The 17,798-nt window shown below is 40.2% G+C and overlaps 1 protein-coding gene across 5 annotated transcripts in view; it reads left to right on the forward strand.

Moving 5' to 3' along the window:
* Positions 1-17,798, forward strand: part of PIEZO2 (piezo type mechanosensitive ion channel component 2) — a 440,944-nt gene that overhangs the window by 79,029 nt on the left and 344,117 nt on the right. For all 5 annotated transcript variants that reach the window (XM_072828696.1, XM_072828697.1, XM_072828693.1 and 2 more), the window contains exon 2: positions 3,509-3,604. In XM_072828696.1, coding sequence (XP_072684797.1) covers positions 3,509-3,604 — 96 coding nt within the window. The remainder of the gene's footprint in view (positions 1-3,508; positions 3,605-17,798) is intronic.

Below are 17,798 nucleotides of genomic sequence, written 5' to 3' on the forward strand. Positions count from 1 at the left end.
TGGAAAATGCTGGTTGTTTAGTTGGGCAGCAGTGCAGAACACAGGGTATGCATTGGTGGGGCATGGGGCTGCAGGTGGAGGTGGGAGCCAGGCTTGCAGCCTTGAGCCAACCGTGAGAACCAGCGCTCAGTTGACACCTCAGAGTAACAACCGACACCTTCAGATTCCTTGCAAGATCCACATGATCTGGCCCCATCCAGGTCTCCACTGGCACCCCGGCTCCTTGTGGGGCTTTCTGGGGCAGGTCACACAGCTTAGGCCTTCTTCAGCTCCAGGTCCCATCCCAGCACCCCCTCCCACAGAGGCTCTGTCAGCTGCCTCACACCTGTTGGCCCACATCTCACTTTCTCATTGAGATCTACCTCCAGTGCTCCCAGTGAATGCTGCAGCCAGTCCTCCTCACCCCCAGCGCCCCCTGCTCCCCTGCTTCCTTGCTGACCTTCTGTTCACATAGCACTTGTCTTCCAACATTCCTTGTGATTGACCTTTTATCATGTTTGTTGTTTATCATACCTCTCCCCACCAAAATGTAAATTCCCAGAGTTAGAAAAGGATCTCTTTGGGTCCCAGCACGTAGTACATGCTCAGTAAATATTTATTGACTGAATCAATAACCGAATATATTTGAATTGATTTTAAGGAGCTTCAGTATTGGTGAGAATTAAGAAACAGAAGTAAAAACAAATCCAGAAAGATAATTCAGCCATACGTTTTTATTCTTTTACATGTTCTCATTTATATATTTTCCTATCAGCCCCATCAGAAGTGTGAAAGTTTCTTCCTGCTTTAGGTCTTTCATAAAGGAGGTTAGGAATGTCAATGATGGTATAAAAAGCCACAAATACGTGCATGATTCCTTTGGAAGGAAAAAAAAAAACTGTTTGTGGGCTCTCTCCTTCCCTAGGACACCATGCCTCACTTTGCTCTACTGGTCTCTGATTGCTGGCTTCTAGAATAAGCCAGCAGAAGCAAGGCCTGGAGGCTGGCGTATGCCATGCTCCTGTTCAAATCCTGTCTCGAAACTCTGCACTTTTTGATCTGGTCTCCCTGTCTGGGTACCATGTTTTTGAATACTGATGTGCATCTCACTCTGGACTGTCCTGTCTTCCCAGATGCTTCACATTCTGAGCAGGAGCACCCAGGCCTTGCCTGTGCCAAGTCTTCCCTAGTCGGTCCTCTTGTGGTCTCTTGACGCTCCCTGACTCACGTTCTTGTTTCTTGATTCTTGGTTACAACAGTGTTTCTCTTGCATTTCCATCTGATGACCTCCATCCTTTCTTTGGCCTGGACTCTTTCTTCAGAGACTTTGAGGACATCCTTACTGATGATCAATTCATCTCTGTGTGGTCAGGAACTTCTTTTGTGAAAACTTGTTCTCATGTGAGACCAGACCTTCCTGGATTTTTCCATATCTGTCCTAAATTTCCTGCTGCTTTTTTTCTTTCATACCTGCCAGTTTTTCCATCCCCCATCGGCTGGCAACAGCCAAGGCAGATGCTTCTGTCTTTTGTGCTTCTCTCCATTGATAGCTTTTGCCATAGGAGAGCTCATTCCTTCTTGTTCTATCAGTGAACACCTTGCTCAGGCTGCATCTCCCTTTCCTGCTAGAGCCCTAGCAGCGATGTTGTCCACACTATAGCCATTTCCATCTGGTCTACACCCCATGATTTAATTCCATGAGTGTGGGCAGCCCTGGTGGCTCACCTGGTTAGTGCCGCCTTCAGCCTGGGGCGGGATCCTGGAGACCTGGATGGAGTCCCACATTGGGCCCCCTGCATGGAGCTTGCTTCTCCCTCTGTCTGTGTCTCTGCCTCTCTCTGTATATATATCTCTAATGAATAAATGAATAAAATCTTTAAAAAAATAATAATTCCATGAGTGTTTCTAAAGGTACACTTACCACTTCTTAAATCTCTTATCTTCCTCGTGGCAGTAATCCTTATCATTTACAAGCCTTGGAGTCACTGTTGTATAATTTGTATAATTTTTCCTCACACCTCTCCATTTTATTTCACAAAATGCTTTTTTATTCCGTCTGCTGTTTTTTAAAGTTGCCATCACCACTGCACCACCTGGAGTCCTCATTTATTCCCTAGTCACCATAATGTTTCAGCCTCACTCTCCCTCAGTCCAGATCTCATACAGTCACTAGATGATTACTATTATTATTACTATTTTAAGATTTTATTTATTTATTTGACAGAGAGAGAGAGAGAGAGAGAGAGAGATGGCACAAGCAAGGGGAATGGTAGGGAGAGGGAGAGGAAGAAGCAGGCTCCCTGCGCAGGGGGAGGGCATGGGGCATGATCCCAGAAGCCTGAAATGGGGCATGGGGCATGATCCCAGAAGCCTGAAATCATGACCTTGAGCCAAAGGCAGATGCTTAACTGACTGAGCCACCCAGGTACCACTATTATTTTCTAGTAATAATAATAATTATTATGGTTATGTTCTAACATCAACTCCATAATTCTGTGCCCTCCATTTTCTCTCCCACCAACTTTCTTTCCAACATTTTTCCATCTGCGTCATCATTTAACAGATGTCCTCATCCCATAGACTAATACTTAGTCCTTCTCATCTTTAGTTTTTCTTTAATCATCCAATAAATTTATTTTTATAGCTATAATATGCTCATTTTCTTTCTGCATGAAACACTGTACACTTTCTTCTCCTTGGATAATAATGAGGTTGTTTATGATAAATGCTCATGCTTTTGAGGGCTTCTCACGTATGAGATGCTAAGCCATAGGTATTATTATATATCATTCTCTTTATTCCCCATAGTGAGTCTATGAGTTAGAGAAAATTAACAAGTCTGCTGCAGATGGGGAAATGCAAACCTGGAGAGGTAAGGCGCCCTGCCTTGGAGCAGGTCTCTGGAGTTCTGTGCAGATAAGATAAGCACTGCAGAAAAAAGGAGTGTAGGGTCAGGAGCCTGGCAGACCTGAGGTTAACTCTAACTCAGTCAAACCTTAGTTGGGAGATTCTGGTGAATTACTGAGTCTTTCTGAGCCTGTGCGTTCTTACTTATAAAATGAGGATTAAATGAGATAATTTGTGTAAAGCCCTGCCATGGAGCATCGAGCAAATATTCTTCTATTTTCTTTCTCTTCTGTCTCCTTTCTTCCATGGACAGACTTACCTGAACATTCCAAACCCTCACCAATCCCGTTGCCCTCTATATTTTTGTAGCAGTTTTAATTTCTCCAGCTGAATTTCTAACTTACTTATGGACTGCCTCCTTTCAGGTATATGGGTGCTGACTTCTTGGTAAGATTCTAAGAGCAGGGACCATGCATTTTACCTCTGCATTTCTCATGATGCTCAACATAGTGATGAACACAGAATAAATGCTCATTTGCTTCCTAGTTGACATGCCTACTTGGGCCGCCGTTTGATGCAGCAGTCCCTGATACAGTAACCCCACACAGGCCTGTGCACCCTGGTCTCAGCAGCCTGTCATTACTAACGATGTTCTCCTTCTCTTTTCTCTTCCCAACTGCAGCATGTGCGTTCCGGTACAATGGGCTTTCCTTCGTCTACCTCATCTACCTCTTGCTCATCCCTTTGTTCTCAGAACCAACAAAAGCGACTATGCAAGGTAAGAGAAGTTTACTGTTCCCTACCATGGTCTGAGTGTATTTTGTTGGGCTTCTTGGTCTGTCTTTATCTAATGAGAGAGAGGTGCTATCTATGCATCATGCTGATCCAGCTAGAAGCAGGCATCAAGCATTTGGGTGGCTACAGGTTGAGTAGTGTGGAGCTTGTTGGTGACATGTTTTTGTCACTTACACAGCTATCCTCCCATACAAGTTCCCGAGTAGGCCTTTTTTTAGGCTTGCTCTGCAGATACTTGCAGAGTATCTGGAACATTTTGGTCAGTTAAGACGAATTCAGTGTATTTTCAATAAAACAAGGTAGCGGGCAGCCCCGGTGGCTCAGCGGTTTAGCGCCGCCTGCAGCCTGGGGTGTGGTCCTGAGGACCTGGGATCGAGTCCCACGTCGGGCTTCCTGCGTGGAGCCTGCTTCTCCCTCTGCCTGTGTCTCTGCCTGTCTCTGCCTCTCTCTCTCTCTCTCTCTCTCTCTCTGAATAAATAAATAAATAAATCTTAAAAAAATAAATAAAACAAGGTAGAGGGTGGGGCAATGAACATTGGCACATGCTTTGCATATTGAGTTACCGGGAAGAATGTGGTAGCCAGTGGAAAGGAGGCAGAGCATCGCCTTACATTTCCAAGCCATGTAGCAGGAGAGCTGGGTAAGACCAGGTCCCAGTCATGACTTGTTTATACATCTCTTACATATGCCTCAATCAAGCCCTGAAAGAGAGTAACTTGAGTCTAAGGTATAGTTTCTCAAGCATGTTACTGCAAATTTTTAATCCATTTCTCATTGCTCTGCAAGAATCTGCAGGCATAGAAAAGAATGTGTTTCTTCTAAGGCTCTAATTAGGAAGCATGGTCTGGCTTGTAAATTTATATATTTGGAGTTCTTCCACAAGTATATACATTAAACCACACTGGATCAATATAGTATATTTTTTCAAATATAGTATCAGAAATAAGGACTGTGCCTAGTGTCTTAGGTGAGCATGATGCTGTATATTCACATGGGAAAAAAAAGGGAGTTGTGTTTGACCCCACCAAAGGAGTGGTATGGGAAAGGCCATCGGTTGTTCTCGTCAGCTCATGGTGGTGACTCTCCAGGAAAAGAAGTGAAGACTCGGTGTACACAGCATAGCAAATAATGTCTCTTTCCCATTCTTCCCTCCCCTTAACTATTGCATTTATAATGCATGTTATGTTTCCTCATCTGAAAAGTTAGGAGTGCAGATGCTCTGATGACTTTCTGCCTGAGGAGGAACCTAAGTAACAGCTCTTCTAAGTCCTTTAAATCCTTAATACATAAAAGGAAGAAGAGCTCAAAAAAAAAAATGGAGGTGTACAAATCCTCATCAAACCTCAAAATCTCTTGTTTGTGGGACCACACCCACTCTAGCCTCATTCCAACAGTTTGAAATCAACAAAAACATTGAAACGGAGTGTTTTTTGACCACAGAACCAGATTATACCATACAGGCAACCTGTATTTCATGCCTGGAGTGCATGCTTCAAAAAAAACCCAGGTTTTTTACACATTCAGAAGAAAGTGCTTTAGCAATGAGTACCTGTATCTAGTCAATCAAATGATCTCTTGCTTTTATATCAAAGTATCTGCTTATTGATACTTTTGATCAGGAAATCAGGAAATCTAAAGGGATTTTCCCCTTTAGATGTTGGTGGCAGCCTGTGGCTTTGCCTTCTGCCCAGCTAACCAGCCTGGCTTTCTGTTGAGTTGCCTCCGTCTCTGCAGGAGTGGATGTGCAACTACGTCCTGAAGGGCGAGACAGGCGGCCCACTGTATGTATCTGGTGTGCCAGGGACTGATGTCAGGAAGCTCACAGGGGAAACATCAAATCAAAAGCAAAAAAGCAGTGCTTCTCTATGTAAAGAAATATCCTGAATCTACAGAGTGTTACGAGGTCAGTGCACAAACAAAGCACAATGAGCACATGTCTGCTGGTGTTACTCATAATGGGAGAGAAGGAAGCACTGGGCTTGAAAGGTAAACCCACAGGCATCTTTCCGGTTAGTATTGTGGAAGCAGTGTTGTGACTACTTTCCTCTTTCCTGCATTTTAGCACCAGGAAGCATGACTGATATTCAACATAACCTTATTCATTTATTTATTTGTTTATGAGAACACAGAGGGTCTCTAGGAGAGGATGTCCCACACATTTTTTTTTTTTCTGAACATGTCGGATTCACAAGCCAGGCATTCCTAAAGTCTGTGTTTTGAGATATCCCACATTGGGCACTGCTGGCGGTGTGTAGTCTGGGACATCGCAGCCAACGTGATGTAGACACAAATAGTAATGGGTCTGAAAGAGTCACCGCACCGCGTGTGGCTTTGCAGGAAGACACAGGCTCACACATACCCGGATCTTCAAATTCATGTTCACACACATTTCTCATGAGTCAGGAAGAAAGTACATTGTCAGAATGAAAGAACTGTCAGCAGTCTCTGCACTGCCCGCTCACAGACAGTCAGCCTGAAATCATGCGTGAATTCGGATTGCTTCTGAGTCAAAGGTATCTGTGCACATTGCTAGGACCTTGCAATGACGTAGACTCCCTGACTGGAAGTGCAAACATGTAAGAGTTAATCCCTGACACCCTGCCCTGCATTTTGTCTATTGAACTTACTTTTCTCTTGTGTGATTATTTTTCCTCTACGTATATACCTAGAGGGCCCAGCGCGTGGAGAATTTCAGAGTTGTAGGTGGAGGCTGGCGGTTCCTGGGATAGTTCTGAAGGTCCATCCCAGTCTCTCCACTGTTGTCGTTTAGGACAAGGATGTTTACTTATTTTGATCTCAGTGCCATCCGTGGTGCCCGGAACACCTCAGTGTTATGGAGGCGCTCACCATGCCTGTGACATAGCAAAAATTTGCTATAAGGCTGCAAGTGACCTTCTTGAGGAGGGAAGGTCAGGTGCAGTTAGCAGTCATATGCTGAAATGTTATCAAGTTAAAAGGAGGCTTGGAGCTGGTACACTGAGCTTGCTCATGGGCTTCATTGAGTCTAGAGTTGGAAGAGCTTTTAGGAGTCACCAAGCATGTTCTGGCAACCAATGGTGGAAGCTCTTCCACAATGTGTGCACTGCCTCTTTGTAATCACTGATGGACTGGGAACTACCCGTCTCCCCGGGAAGGCTTAGGTGGTTCTTTCTTGGATAAACCTGAAGTCTGCCTGGCTGTATAAGGATACAACCGAAGTTATAGTATCCAACGTGGAGCAATAGAGACAGGATTAACAGAGGCTGGAGGATTACAGTTTTTAGAAGATTGCATAATTAGATTATAGTAAAATTGTGAGGGGATGGGCTTCGACTGCAGACACAGGCAGAGGGATAGCAGGCTCCATGCAGGGAGCCCGATGTGGGACTCAATCCCAGGACTCCAGGATCACGCCCCCGAGCCAAAGGCAGATGCTCAACTGCTGAGCCACCCAGGCATCCCCATAAGAGACTTTTAACTAAAGAAACAAACTGAGGGTTGCTGGAGGGGCGGTGGATGGGGGGGTGGGGTAACTGGGTGATGGGCATTAAGAAGAGTAAGTGATATGATGAGCACTGGGTGTTATGTACAACTGATGAATCACTGAGCTCTACCTCTGAAATTAATGATACACTGTATGTTAATGAATTGAATTAAAATAAAAAATAAAATTTAAAAAAGAAAACATGTCCTTTGCCGTAGTGGCTATTGGAAAATGAGGGAGTCTTGGTGCCTTTTCAGGGTTGCACCTGAGACTGAGCCAGAGTCCCATTTTAATACATTTATTTGTTGAGTCTCTAGTATGTAAGCTTCAAGATGGGAAAGATTTTGCCGTTTTGTTTATTACTGTATTTCCAGGACACAGAAGCAATATCTGGTGTATAGTAGGCCATCAGTAAATATGGGTTGAATGAATGAATTTACTCAGAGTCTCTCATTTTAGAAGCATTTATAACACAGCTATAGTCCTAAATGTACCTCAATATCCATGGTAGCAAACATCATAGAAGAAAGCAAACATCATAGATAGAAACCATCATAGATGGTTTATTGCATATAACCATCCTTTGGAGACAGAAGCTTGGGATAAAATGGATCATGAAACTTTCTATTTTAGATTTAATAGGGATCAGAGGATCATGAGAAATTTAATAAATCAAGATGTTTTATGCTCATACTTAAAATTATAGGTATTTTATTTAAGCATATAATATTAAAAGGGAAATATGTCTTTTTTTCTGTTTAATGATGTGCTTTGTATACAGATTGAGACTGCACTCCATTAAAGATTAACGAATACATAATTAGTTATAAGTGACCCAAACATTCAAACTTGAGTTCTTTAACTAGACATGGGTTCCCTATGCCTTATGGCATAAGCCACATCAGCCAATATGGGGGAAGAGTTCTATTTTATTTGGATGGAATATAAATAATAAAATGTATGAGATACGGAAAAGGACCATGGCAAATGCTCAGCATATATTGCCTAATAATATTATTTATTTTGAAGAACAACTTTATTACTTTGAACATGACAGTGAGCAAGATTTAGAAATCTCAGTCTTATGTGTATGACCATTGCCTATATTTACCTCAGGACATTTCTTAGTACTCTTTAAATATCCAGCTAAGAATTAGGTGATTTACAGGGTTTCTTGCTGAATAACATTTAAGTCAAGTAATCTGTTATTAGAGAGCCAATAGCTCTACCTATTAAGTAAATATTATTATTTGTGATGATATATTCATATAATAACTAGTTCATATTATGCATGAACTAGTCTAATTTTCGCAATGACCTTTTGAGAGAGCTGCTAGTATCATTAAAAACTGTTATAAAAAGTTCTGACAGACAGAGACTGAATTCAAGGTGGGTTGAGTACAATCCCTAGGACACACAGGTGCCATGTGGTTGGCTACACTCTTAGCTATTGTGTTGTTCTTACTCATGCCCAAGACAGAACAATAGAAGGTCCTTCTGGAGATTTGCGAGGGACAAGGGGACAAGGGAAACGTAGTCACTTTATAAATACTTGTTGGCTGATAGATCACCAGGCCCAGTGTACAATGGTCTGGTGAAATAGTTTGAATATACTAAAGGAGATATTTTAATTTGCTTTGGTGCAGATTGATGACATACATGTTATTTTTTATAGAAAATATATCTTATTAAGTGTGACTGGTTATTTCTTTCAACAACTATTAATTGAAAGACTACCCTTCACACGACACTGTGTTTGGATTTGTGAAGGATAAAAAAAGAAGAAAACAGGGTTCTTCACAGGAGTAGCCTCCCAGACACATGGATATTATATATCTCACTGAATGAGATAACCTCTTGCAGAGATGTCATCTTTGGAAGCCATATACTTATTCAGTGATGTTGTCATTTCTTTAAACTGATCTTACATTACTTCCCTGAAGTTGCCTTAAGAATTTGCAAGCCATTGTCCTGTTAAGGTGGATCTGATATGTACAACACCGGATGTCAAGTTCAATGGAAAAAATAAAAACTGATGATGAAATTAGTCATGTCAATTTTAGAAAAAAAAAAAGATAAAACCAGAGTACTCAGTAAAATAACATATGTGAAGGTCACCCCTCATTATAAATGAGGATGTTTAAAGTTTCTTTGAATGAGAATACATAACCATTGTTGATACAAGTGACAAATACACATGGAGCATCTTTCCATGATAGATATAGATACTATAAGGATACGTTACCTCCAGAATGCAATTATGAGATGAGATACCCAGACAAGAATTCAGAATCCTGAAGGAAGTAGTGATTAACTAGATTTACTCTGGAATCTTGACTACGATAATTAGGCAACACCTACTTGACCCAGACCACAGAATTGGATGTAATATTTGGAAGTGGCCCTTGAACTGAAGATGTTATTAATTTAAAAAAAGTAGCCAACTTTTATGTCACAGGTATTATTCTAAGTACTTCCCATGTACTAACTTATTTAATTCGAAGATAGAAAAAGGATTTATTAAAAAAGTAGAACCTCCACTCCGGAATGAAAAAAAAAAAACACATTTATTGTGAATTGGTTTATAAATCCACTTAACAAATGAGGAATAATACATAGTGAGGTGCTGGTATTATGACTGTCTTCTCTTTATTAAGGAATTGGTGAGAGAGCTACGTTAGTGAGACTTAGTCACATCTTGGCCAGACTAGATTCTTGTTCTCCATGTGCCATACTGCTTTACCAAGTCTTTCCATGTGTCCAAAGGAATCCCTTCCCATGAAGATGGGGAAGATACCTCTTTTCATGTACCTGACTATAAATTCTTAGATTTTGACTCTGTAACTGCTCTGTAAAAATGCTCCAGAGCATTTTTCAGTTGGTTTCAACAGGAAATTTTATATCTTTTCATATACTCTTTTTTTTTTAATTATAAGATTTTATTTATTTGACAGAAAGAGCAAGCACGTGCACACAGCCAGGGGGAGCTGTAGAGGGAGAAGCAGGCTCCCCACTGAGGAGGGAGCTGATGTGGGGCTCGATCCCAGAACCCCTGGGATCATGACCTGAGCTGAAGGCAGATGCTTAACCTACTGAGCTACCCAGGCACTCCTCATATACTCTTGATAATAATAGTTCTAATATTAGAGGTGTGCATTTAACTACAGAGTGAAATTCACTATTTGCTAGAGATTGCTTCCATCTGTTTGGGTGGTCATGCCCACAAGTTATTTTTGTTAATGTATTCTCCTACAGGCTGGTGGATAAGAGAGTCTTATATTCGTAGTACTATTCAACTAGTACAGTCATTTACTTATTGGGGGCTACTTGAATAGGAGTTCTCCAAATTGCAAGACAACAGCACTCCCTGGGCAATAATTACCACTGACCTACAATAAGAATAGCTTAGAAGCATCATCATCTCATCAGTTCACATGTGAAATGTTTACTCTCTCTCTCTCTCTCTCTCTCTCTCTCTCACACACACACACACACTAAGGCAAATGAAGATGATTTTGTCTAAGGAGTGTAATTATTTCTAATGACAAAGTTGTCTTCTGGTCTGAGGAACCACATTCCTTCTGAGAACCTTCTTTCCAAATGTTCACTAAGATTGGGCAACCCCATGAAAGATAAGAACAAAACTCCCAATGGTGGGGGAAAGGGATGGACCTTGGGTGCCTGTGTGGGTCTGTAAGTTTTGTCTCATCAGTTATGATGGCTAGCTCCTCTTGGAGAAGGTGAGGCACAGGTAGTGGGCCCAGATCTGTGTCCAGGGCATCCAAATTGCCAGAGGAATAACAGCCACACACTGCTAACCGTTTCTGGCTTTGCCTTCAAATACTTCTCAATATGTGGTTTTTGTGGAGGAGACCTTTTTCTTCCCTGTGATGAAAGGAGTGGGTAAAGGAGAAGTTTTATTGTGTGTTGGTAACATGTGAGCAAGTGAAATTTTTATCAGGCTGAGTTAACTTTTGTAAACAATTGTCTGAGTTATTCCAAGATGATGGGGAGAAAAAAGATAGTTCTTTTCTCCATCTCCAAACAAGGGTCTTAGTTAAGGAGGAAACTGTACTGCACTAACCATAAGAAGTCTGTGTGTGTGTGTGTAAAATAATCATCAAAAGGACCTGATTCTGAGGTTCTCACTCAGGATGGACCTTACCAGAATCACTAATGACACCCTGAGAAAAGAAGAATGATACTCAGTTTGCCTATGTGAAGAGGCAAAGAGGTCTGTTAACTTGTAAAAACATGTTTAGACGTTGGAGAGGAAATGGTAGCAGATATTTTAAAACTGCTTGCGTCTGGTTTTTGTTAAAAACACTGTTAGTCTTTATACCATTAGACTTATTATTACTACGTTTTATTATGTCATAATAAAGCAAAGAGCAAGAAAATATTTAATTGAGTAAATTATTAGGTGTGTACTATTAATATCAGCTCACCACCAAGAGGAATGCTAGCAAAAATTATAAGATGCTCGTTTCTTGAAATTTTTAATGAATTAATTATAGGTCCTTTTTTGGGATGGCACAGATGTAATATTCTATTGTTTTAGATTTGGCAAACACTGCTCAGACAGAGGGACTTTCAGGGAATATACATGTAATTCTCCGCTCAGGAAACACTGGCTCATGTTATGTTATGCTTGGGGATAGGTTTTTAGAAGTCCCACACTTTTTGCTTTATTTGACTATGATAAATCAAACCTCTAATATGGCTTCAGTTGATGTTCAAATGCTGTCCTATCTTTACAGTGAGACAGTTCAACGGAATTGATATCAGTTTCTTGATCTCATCTTCAAATTACTATTCTTTTGTTTATTCATTTGACAAACACTGGTGCCTACCCTGTCAAGACTTGTACTGGGCAGCTGGATATACTAAGGTAAATAGTACAGGCTCTTTGTCCCCAGGACATGAAGCCAACTCTGCTCTTTATTAACTGCATGGTCTTGGGCAAGTTCCTTACACTCTTAGAGTCCTTGACACTAAGTCCTAGACATAATATTAAGAGATCTACCTGTGGGGTTCGTATTCATGGAAACTTAGTTGTGTGATATATGATGAATAGATGGCTAAAGGGCGCTAGGAATCATAATTCCTCTCCCACATTTTTTATTGTAGTTGACTTACATTGTTTATTAATCTCAGGTGTATAACATAGTGATTCAACATTTACATATATTATGCAGTGATCACCTCAATATATCTAGCCACGAATTGTCACCCTACAAGGTTGTTACAATATTATTAGCTGTATTCTCTGCTATACATTGCATTCCTATGACTTATTTATCTGATAGCTGGAAGTTTGTACCTTTTAATCCTCTTCCTCTATTTTATTTATTCCCTACCCTTCTCCAGCAACCACCAGATGGTTCTCTGTTTCTGTAAGTCTGCTTTTCATTTGTATGTTAGATTCCATATATAACTGAAATCATACAGTACTTGCGTTTCTCCATCGGACATATTTTACATAGCACAATACCCTCTAGGTCCTTCTATGTTGTCACAAAAGGCAAGATTTCAATAAGTACATACTTTACATATGTATATAGCGTGTGTATGTGTGTGTGTGTGTGTGTATATATATATATATATATCCCATTCATCTATCAATGGACACTTAGTTTGCTTCCATTTTGATTCTTTATCTTGGCTAAATAGTGCTACAGTGACCATAGGGTGTATTTATCTTTTTGAACTAGTGTTTTCATTTTCTTTGAATAAATACCTAGAAGTGTAATTGCTGGATCATATGGTAGTTCTATTTTTAAGTTTTTGAGGAATTTTTTGTATTGTTTTCTACAGTGACTGTACCAATTTACTATTCCTACCAACTGTGCACGAGGATTCCCTTTTCTCCATGTACACGTGGTATCTCATTGTGGTTTTGATTTGTATTTCCCTGATGATTAAGGATATTGAACTACTTTTCATGTGTTTGTTGGCCCTCTGTAAGTCCTCTTTGGAGAGATGTCTGTTCAGATCCTCTGCACATATCTAAATTGGATTGTTGTTCTCTCTGTATATGCTTTGTTGAGACTTTTTCTTTTAATCATAAGTGGATGTTGAACTTCATAAAATGCTTTTATCTATTGAGACAATCATATGATTTTAATGTTTTTTATTTGTTTGGTAGGGTGGTTTGCTAATATTTTGTGGAGGATTTTTTTGCATCTATGTTCATTAGGGATATTGGCCTATAATTTTCCTTTTTTGGGGTTGTCTTTTTCTGGTTTTGATATCAGGGTATTGGTAGCCTCAGTGAAGGAGTTCGGAAGCATTCCTTCCTCTTGAAATTTTGGGAATAGTTTTAGAGGATAGCTATTAACACTTTAAATGTTTAGTAGAATTTGCCTTTGAAGCTATATGATCTTGAACATTTGTTTGTTGGGAGTTAATATTTGATCTTTTCAGATTTTATATTTCTTCTTGATTCAGTCTTAGAAGATTTTATGTTTCAATGAATTTATCCATTTCTTTCAGCTTGTCCTATTTATTGACATATAATTGTATGTAGTAGTGTTTTATAATCCTTGGTATTTCTGTGGTACCAGTTGTAACTTCTACTCTTTCATTTATGATTTTATTTATTTGGGACCTTTCTCTTTTTTTCCTGATAAACATGTAGCAAAGTTGATGGATCAACCACCTACATAGCTAGTATGAAGTTTAAAAAATAAAAGTGGTAAAATCATCTATATATACAATGATTCATCAAAGGATACACAAAATAATAAGATGTAAAATATGACATTAAAAACAAAACATAGGAGGTGGGAGTAAAAATAAGATGCTTTTAGAATGTGTTTGAACCATTAACTTAAATGTACTTTAATTTAAAACAGACTGCTAATACATAAGATGTTCCATATTAACTTCATGGGAAATAGAAACCAAATACCTATAGATACACAAAGAATAGAGAAAAGAATATAAATGTAACACTAAAGAAAGTCACCAAATCACAACGGAAGAGAGCAGGAAAAGAAGAAAGGAGCAGAGAGCTACCAAAAGTACCAAAAATGATCAATAAAATGGGAATAAGTACATATCTATCAATTACTTTAAATGTCAAAGAACTAAATGCTCCAATCAAAAGACACAGGGTGGCTGAATGGATGAAAAAACAAGCCCTGTTTACATGCTGCCTGCAGGAGACTCACAGGCTGAAAGTGAAGGAATGGGAAAAGATATTCTATGCACGTTGGAATGAAAAGGAAACGGGTGGTAAGTATGAGACAAAATAGACTTTAAAAGAAAGACAATAGCAAGAAACAAAGAAGGGCATTATATAATGATAAAGGGGTCAATCTAAGAAAAGGATCTAACATTTGTAAAAATTTATGCACCCAATGAGGAGTGCCTGAATGTGCAAAGGAAATATTAACAGACATAATGAGACATTGACAGTAATAAAATATTAGTAGAGGACTTTAATATCCCAGTGGTATCAATGGATATCTCATCCAACAGAAAATTGATAAGGAAACATCAGCCTTAAACAACATATTAGATCAGAGGGATTTTTTTCAAAATTTATTTATTTATTTGAGAAAGAGAGGGAGCAGTGGGGAGGGCCAGAGAGAGTGGGAGAAGCAGACTCCTTGCTGAGCAGGGAGCCTGATGTGGGGCTTGATTCCAGGACCCCAGGATCATGACCTGAGCCAAAGGGAGACCCCCAACCAACTAAGCCACCCAGGTGCCCTAGACCAGAGGGATTTAATATTTACAGAACATTATATGCAAAAGCAGCAGAATACAGCATTCTTCTTAACTGCACATGCTACATTTTCCAGGATAGATCACATATGAAGCTCTAAAAGAAGTCTCAGTAAATTAAAGAAGATTGAAATCATATCAAGCATATTTTTTGACCCAGTATGAAAAGAGAAATCAGTTACAAAAGAAAAAATGAAGGAAACAACAACAAAAACACTGTGGAAAAAACACAAACATGTGGAGGCTAAAAAAATATGCTACTAAATGCTACCCAACCAGTGGTCAATGAAGAAATCAAAGGGGAAACCAAAAAAATACTTTGAGATGAATTAAAACAAACACAACAGTTTAAAATCTTTGAGATGCAGCAGAAGCACTTCTAGGAAGGATGTTTATAGTGATGCAGACCTACCTGAGGAAAGAGAAGAATTTCAAATAAACAATCTAACCCTACACCAAAGAGAACTAGAAAAAGAACAAACAAAATGAAAAGTTAGTGGAAGGAAGGAAATAATAAAGATTGGAGAGGAAATAAAACAGAGATTGAAAACAAAAAAAAAACAATAGAAAAGAGCAATGAAACTTAAAAGCTGGTTCTTGGAAAAGCTAAGTAAAATTGATCAATCTTAAGCCAGATTCATCAAGAAAAAGAGGGGTGGGGGCTTCTTTTACTTTTAAAATTTATTTTCCCTTTGAACACGTTCAACTGATTTGATACGCTTAACTATGTATGTTGAATCCATTTATTTCAGTTTTGGACTTTGGTTTATTTACTTCAAAGGCGGGACAAGACTAATTTCTGATTGATTCATATGTTAGGGAGTCTGGGCTTTATTTCATGTGTGACTATTTCTCTTAAACAACCTACCTGTGTTTGCACAGACTCATACAAAATAACCTTTTGAGATGCGAAGTTACATGTAACTTTTAAACAGTGCTGATGATTAGTTATAAGAAGAATATGTACAGTGCTTGCTGCATGCCAGGCAACACTTCAAGCTTTTAGGACAGTAAATCATTGAATTTTTACGGGGCCCTTATGAGATAGTAGTAGTGTTATTGTATTTTACAGATAAGGAAACTGAGAAACACACAGAGGTTGAGGAATAATTCCTGAAATGAACAAGTTTTAAACTGATTCAGTGTGTGAGAACATCTAATATAAATAATTCGGTTACCTACATAGACATTTCTCTCATTTGACTATATTTTATTATAAAATTAATATAGAGTGAAAATATAGAGATTATACATGTTGTCTAGTTGCCTTGTAACAATACAAGTGGACAATTATTGTACATTAAGCACTTTTTAGTATATTTCTTAAGCAGCAAAGAGTACCCTGAGGATATTGATACAAAATATGCATTAATTGTTGCTTGTTTACTGAATAAACATTATTGATTGTCTGAAGTGGGCCCGGCAACCAACCTGGTACTAAGCCACAAGTAACTGAAACATTGGTTCTGTTAATCTTACAGCTTACCATTTGGTCCCCCTCATTCCCTCTCTCTTTCCTCTCCCTTCTTCCTATCTGCTCGCTCTCCATCTATTTGTTTAAAGTTAATTTTGCCTAAGTATATATTCTATATTTCCACTTGCCAATACCATGCGCGTTTAAGGAACATTTGGAGACAGCCACCAGCAGCTCCTTCAGGTGGCCTGGGGCCAGAGCTGTCAAGCTGTGAGAGGTGGTGCGTGGTGCTGGTGATGCTGCCTCTGCAGGTGGCATAGGGCGGACTGGCCTGAAGCCCCTGTCCAGAGCTCCAGACCTGGCCGGAGGAAGGCCTAGAATACGTGGGTATTTGTGTATTGCATGTGTATATTCTGGAGTGGCTTCACATCATGAAGGTAGACTCTTTCTTCTTCTTAGTCTATGACCTGGCTAGCCACGATCAGTGTCACAGGACCCCTTTACAATTGGGTGCCAAGGATTGTCACTCTCATATATCAGCCTCTTTACCTTATATCACCTTCCTTTGGGTTTAATGGCATCTGAAAAATGAAAATTGTTCTCTTAGAATGCAAGGATACTTGGCAAGGTAAAACTCCAGTAGTCTCTGGGGAATGCCTTAACTCTCCTTGTCGTGGATCCGGAGTGCTCTGTCCACATTCCCCCATCCCTCCCTCTGAAAGCAAGGATGGTGATCGTGAGAGACCCCACAGAGTAGTGACCCTGGGGTAGGGCTGGCGGGTTGGGGGGGGACATGTGCTGGGAAACGGCAGCTCAGAGCGCTCAGACAGGCCCTGTTCCACACTGGGGCTCTGTCCAAGAGGACTTGTGGAGACTGAATTCTGGCCCCTATTTTGCTGACTAAAAAAAAAATAATACTCTACTGCGGAATCACTTGCTTCCAGAGGAATGGGTGAGCTAAGAGTGGCCCTGCAGAACAAGGTATGAGAGCACGCATTTTAGAGCAATGCAGTTTTCCTGAGGGCGAGCCCTGTCGTACTCAGAGCATTCCTGTAAATGTTCCCTCCTGATTTCTTCGGCACTCTTGAGAAACGCCAATACACGGCAGGGTGTCATGCAGCCCTCAGGCTATGAGGTCCCTGCCTCTGTCTCCCTGGAGCACCCTTGCCATGCAGGTCGCAGCCCTGAATGGTTGAAATGGGCCATCACTGCTTTATTCCATATGGAGAGTCAGTAAGCCATCAGGTTATTAAGAGCTCGAGAGACAGAGTGTGCAGAGGAAGTGGCTAATGGTGAGGCAAGGTCCTTGAAGAGGTGAGTAATGGGCAACAGAGTTGCAGGATGAGGTCTTCTGGGTCATGTGCTATGTCGCCACCTGACACTCTTTCTTTGTTCCACAGTGACTACCCAACAGAGTGCGCAGGAGCTCAGGATTAATTATCTATTTACTACCATGCTCACTCAACAGCTGGGTTATTAGAAAGCCATGATCATGGACACAGGCTTCGAAGGCCACTTTTTCATAAAAACGAGTGTTTAGCAAACACTTGTCCATCTGATTGAGCGGAA

This window comes from Canis lupus, chromosome 6 (genome assembly GCF_048164855.1).
Source record: "Canis lupus baileyi chromosome 6, mCanLup2.hap1, whole genome shotgun sequence".
Taxonomy (NCBI): Eukaryota; Metazoa; Chordata; class Mammalia; order Carnivora; family Canidae; genus Canis; species Canis lupus.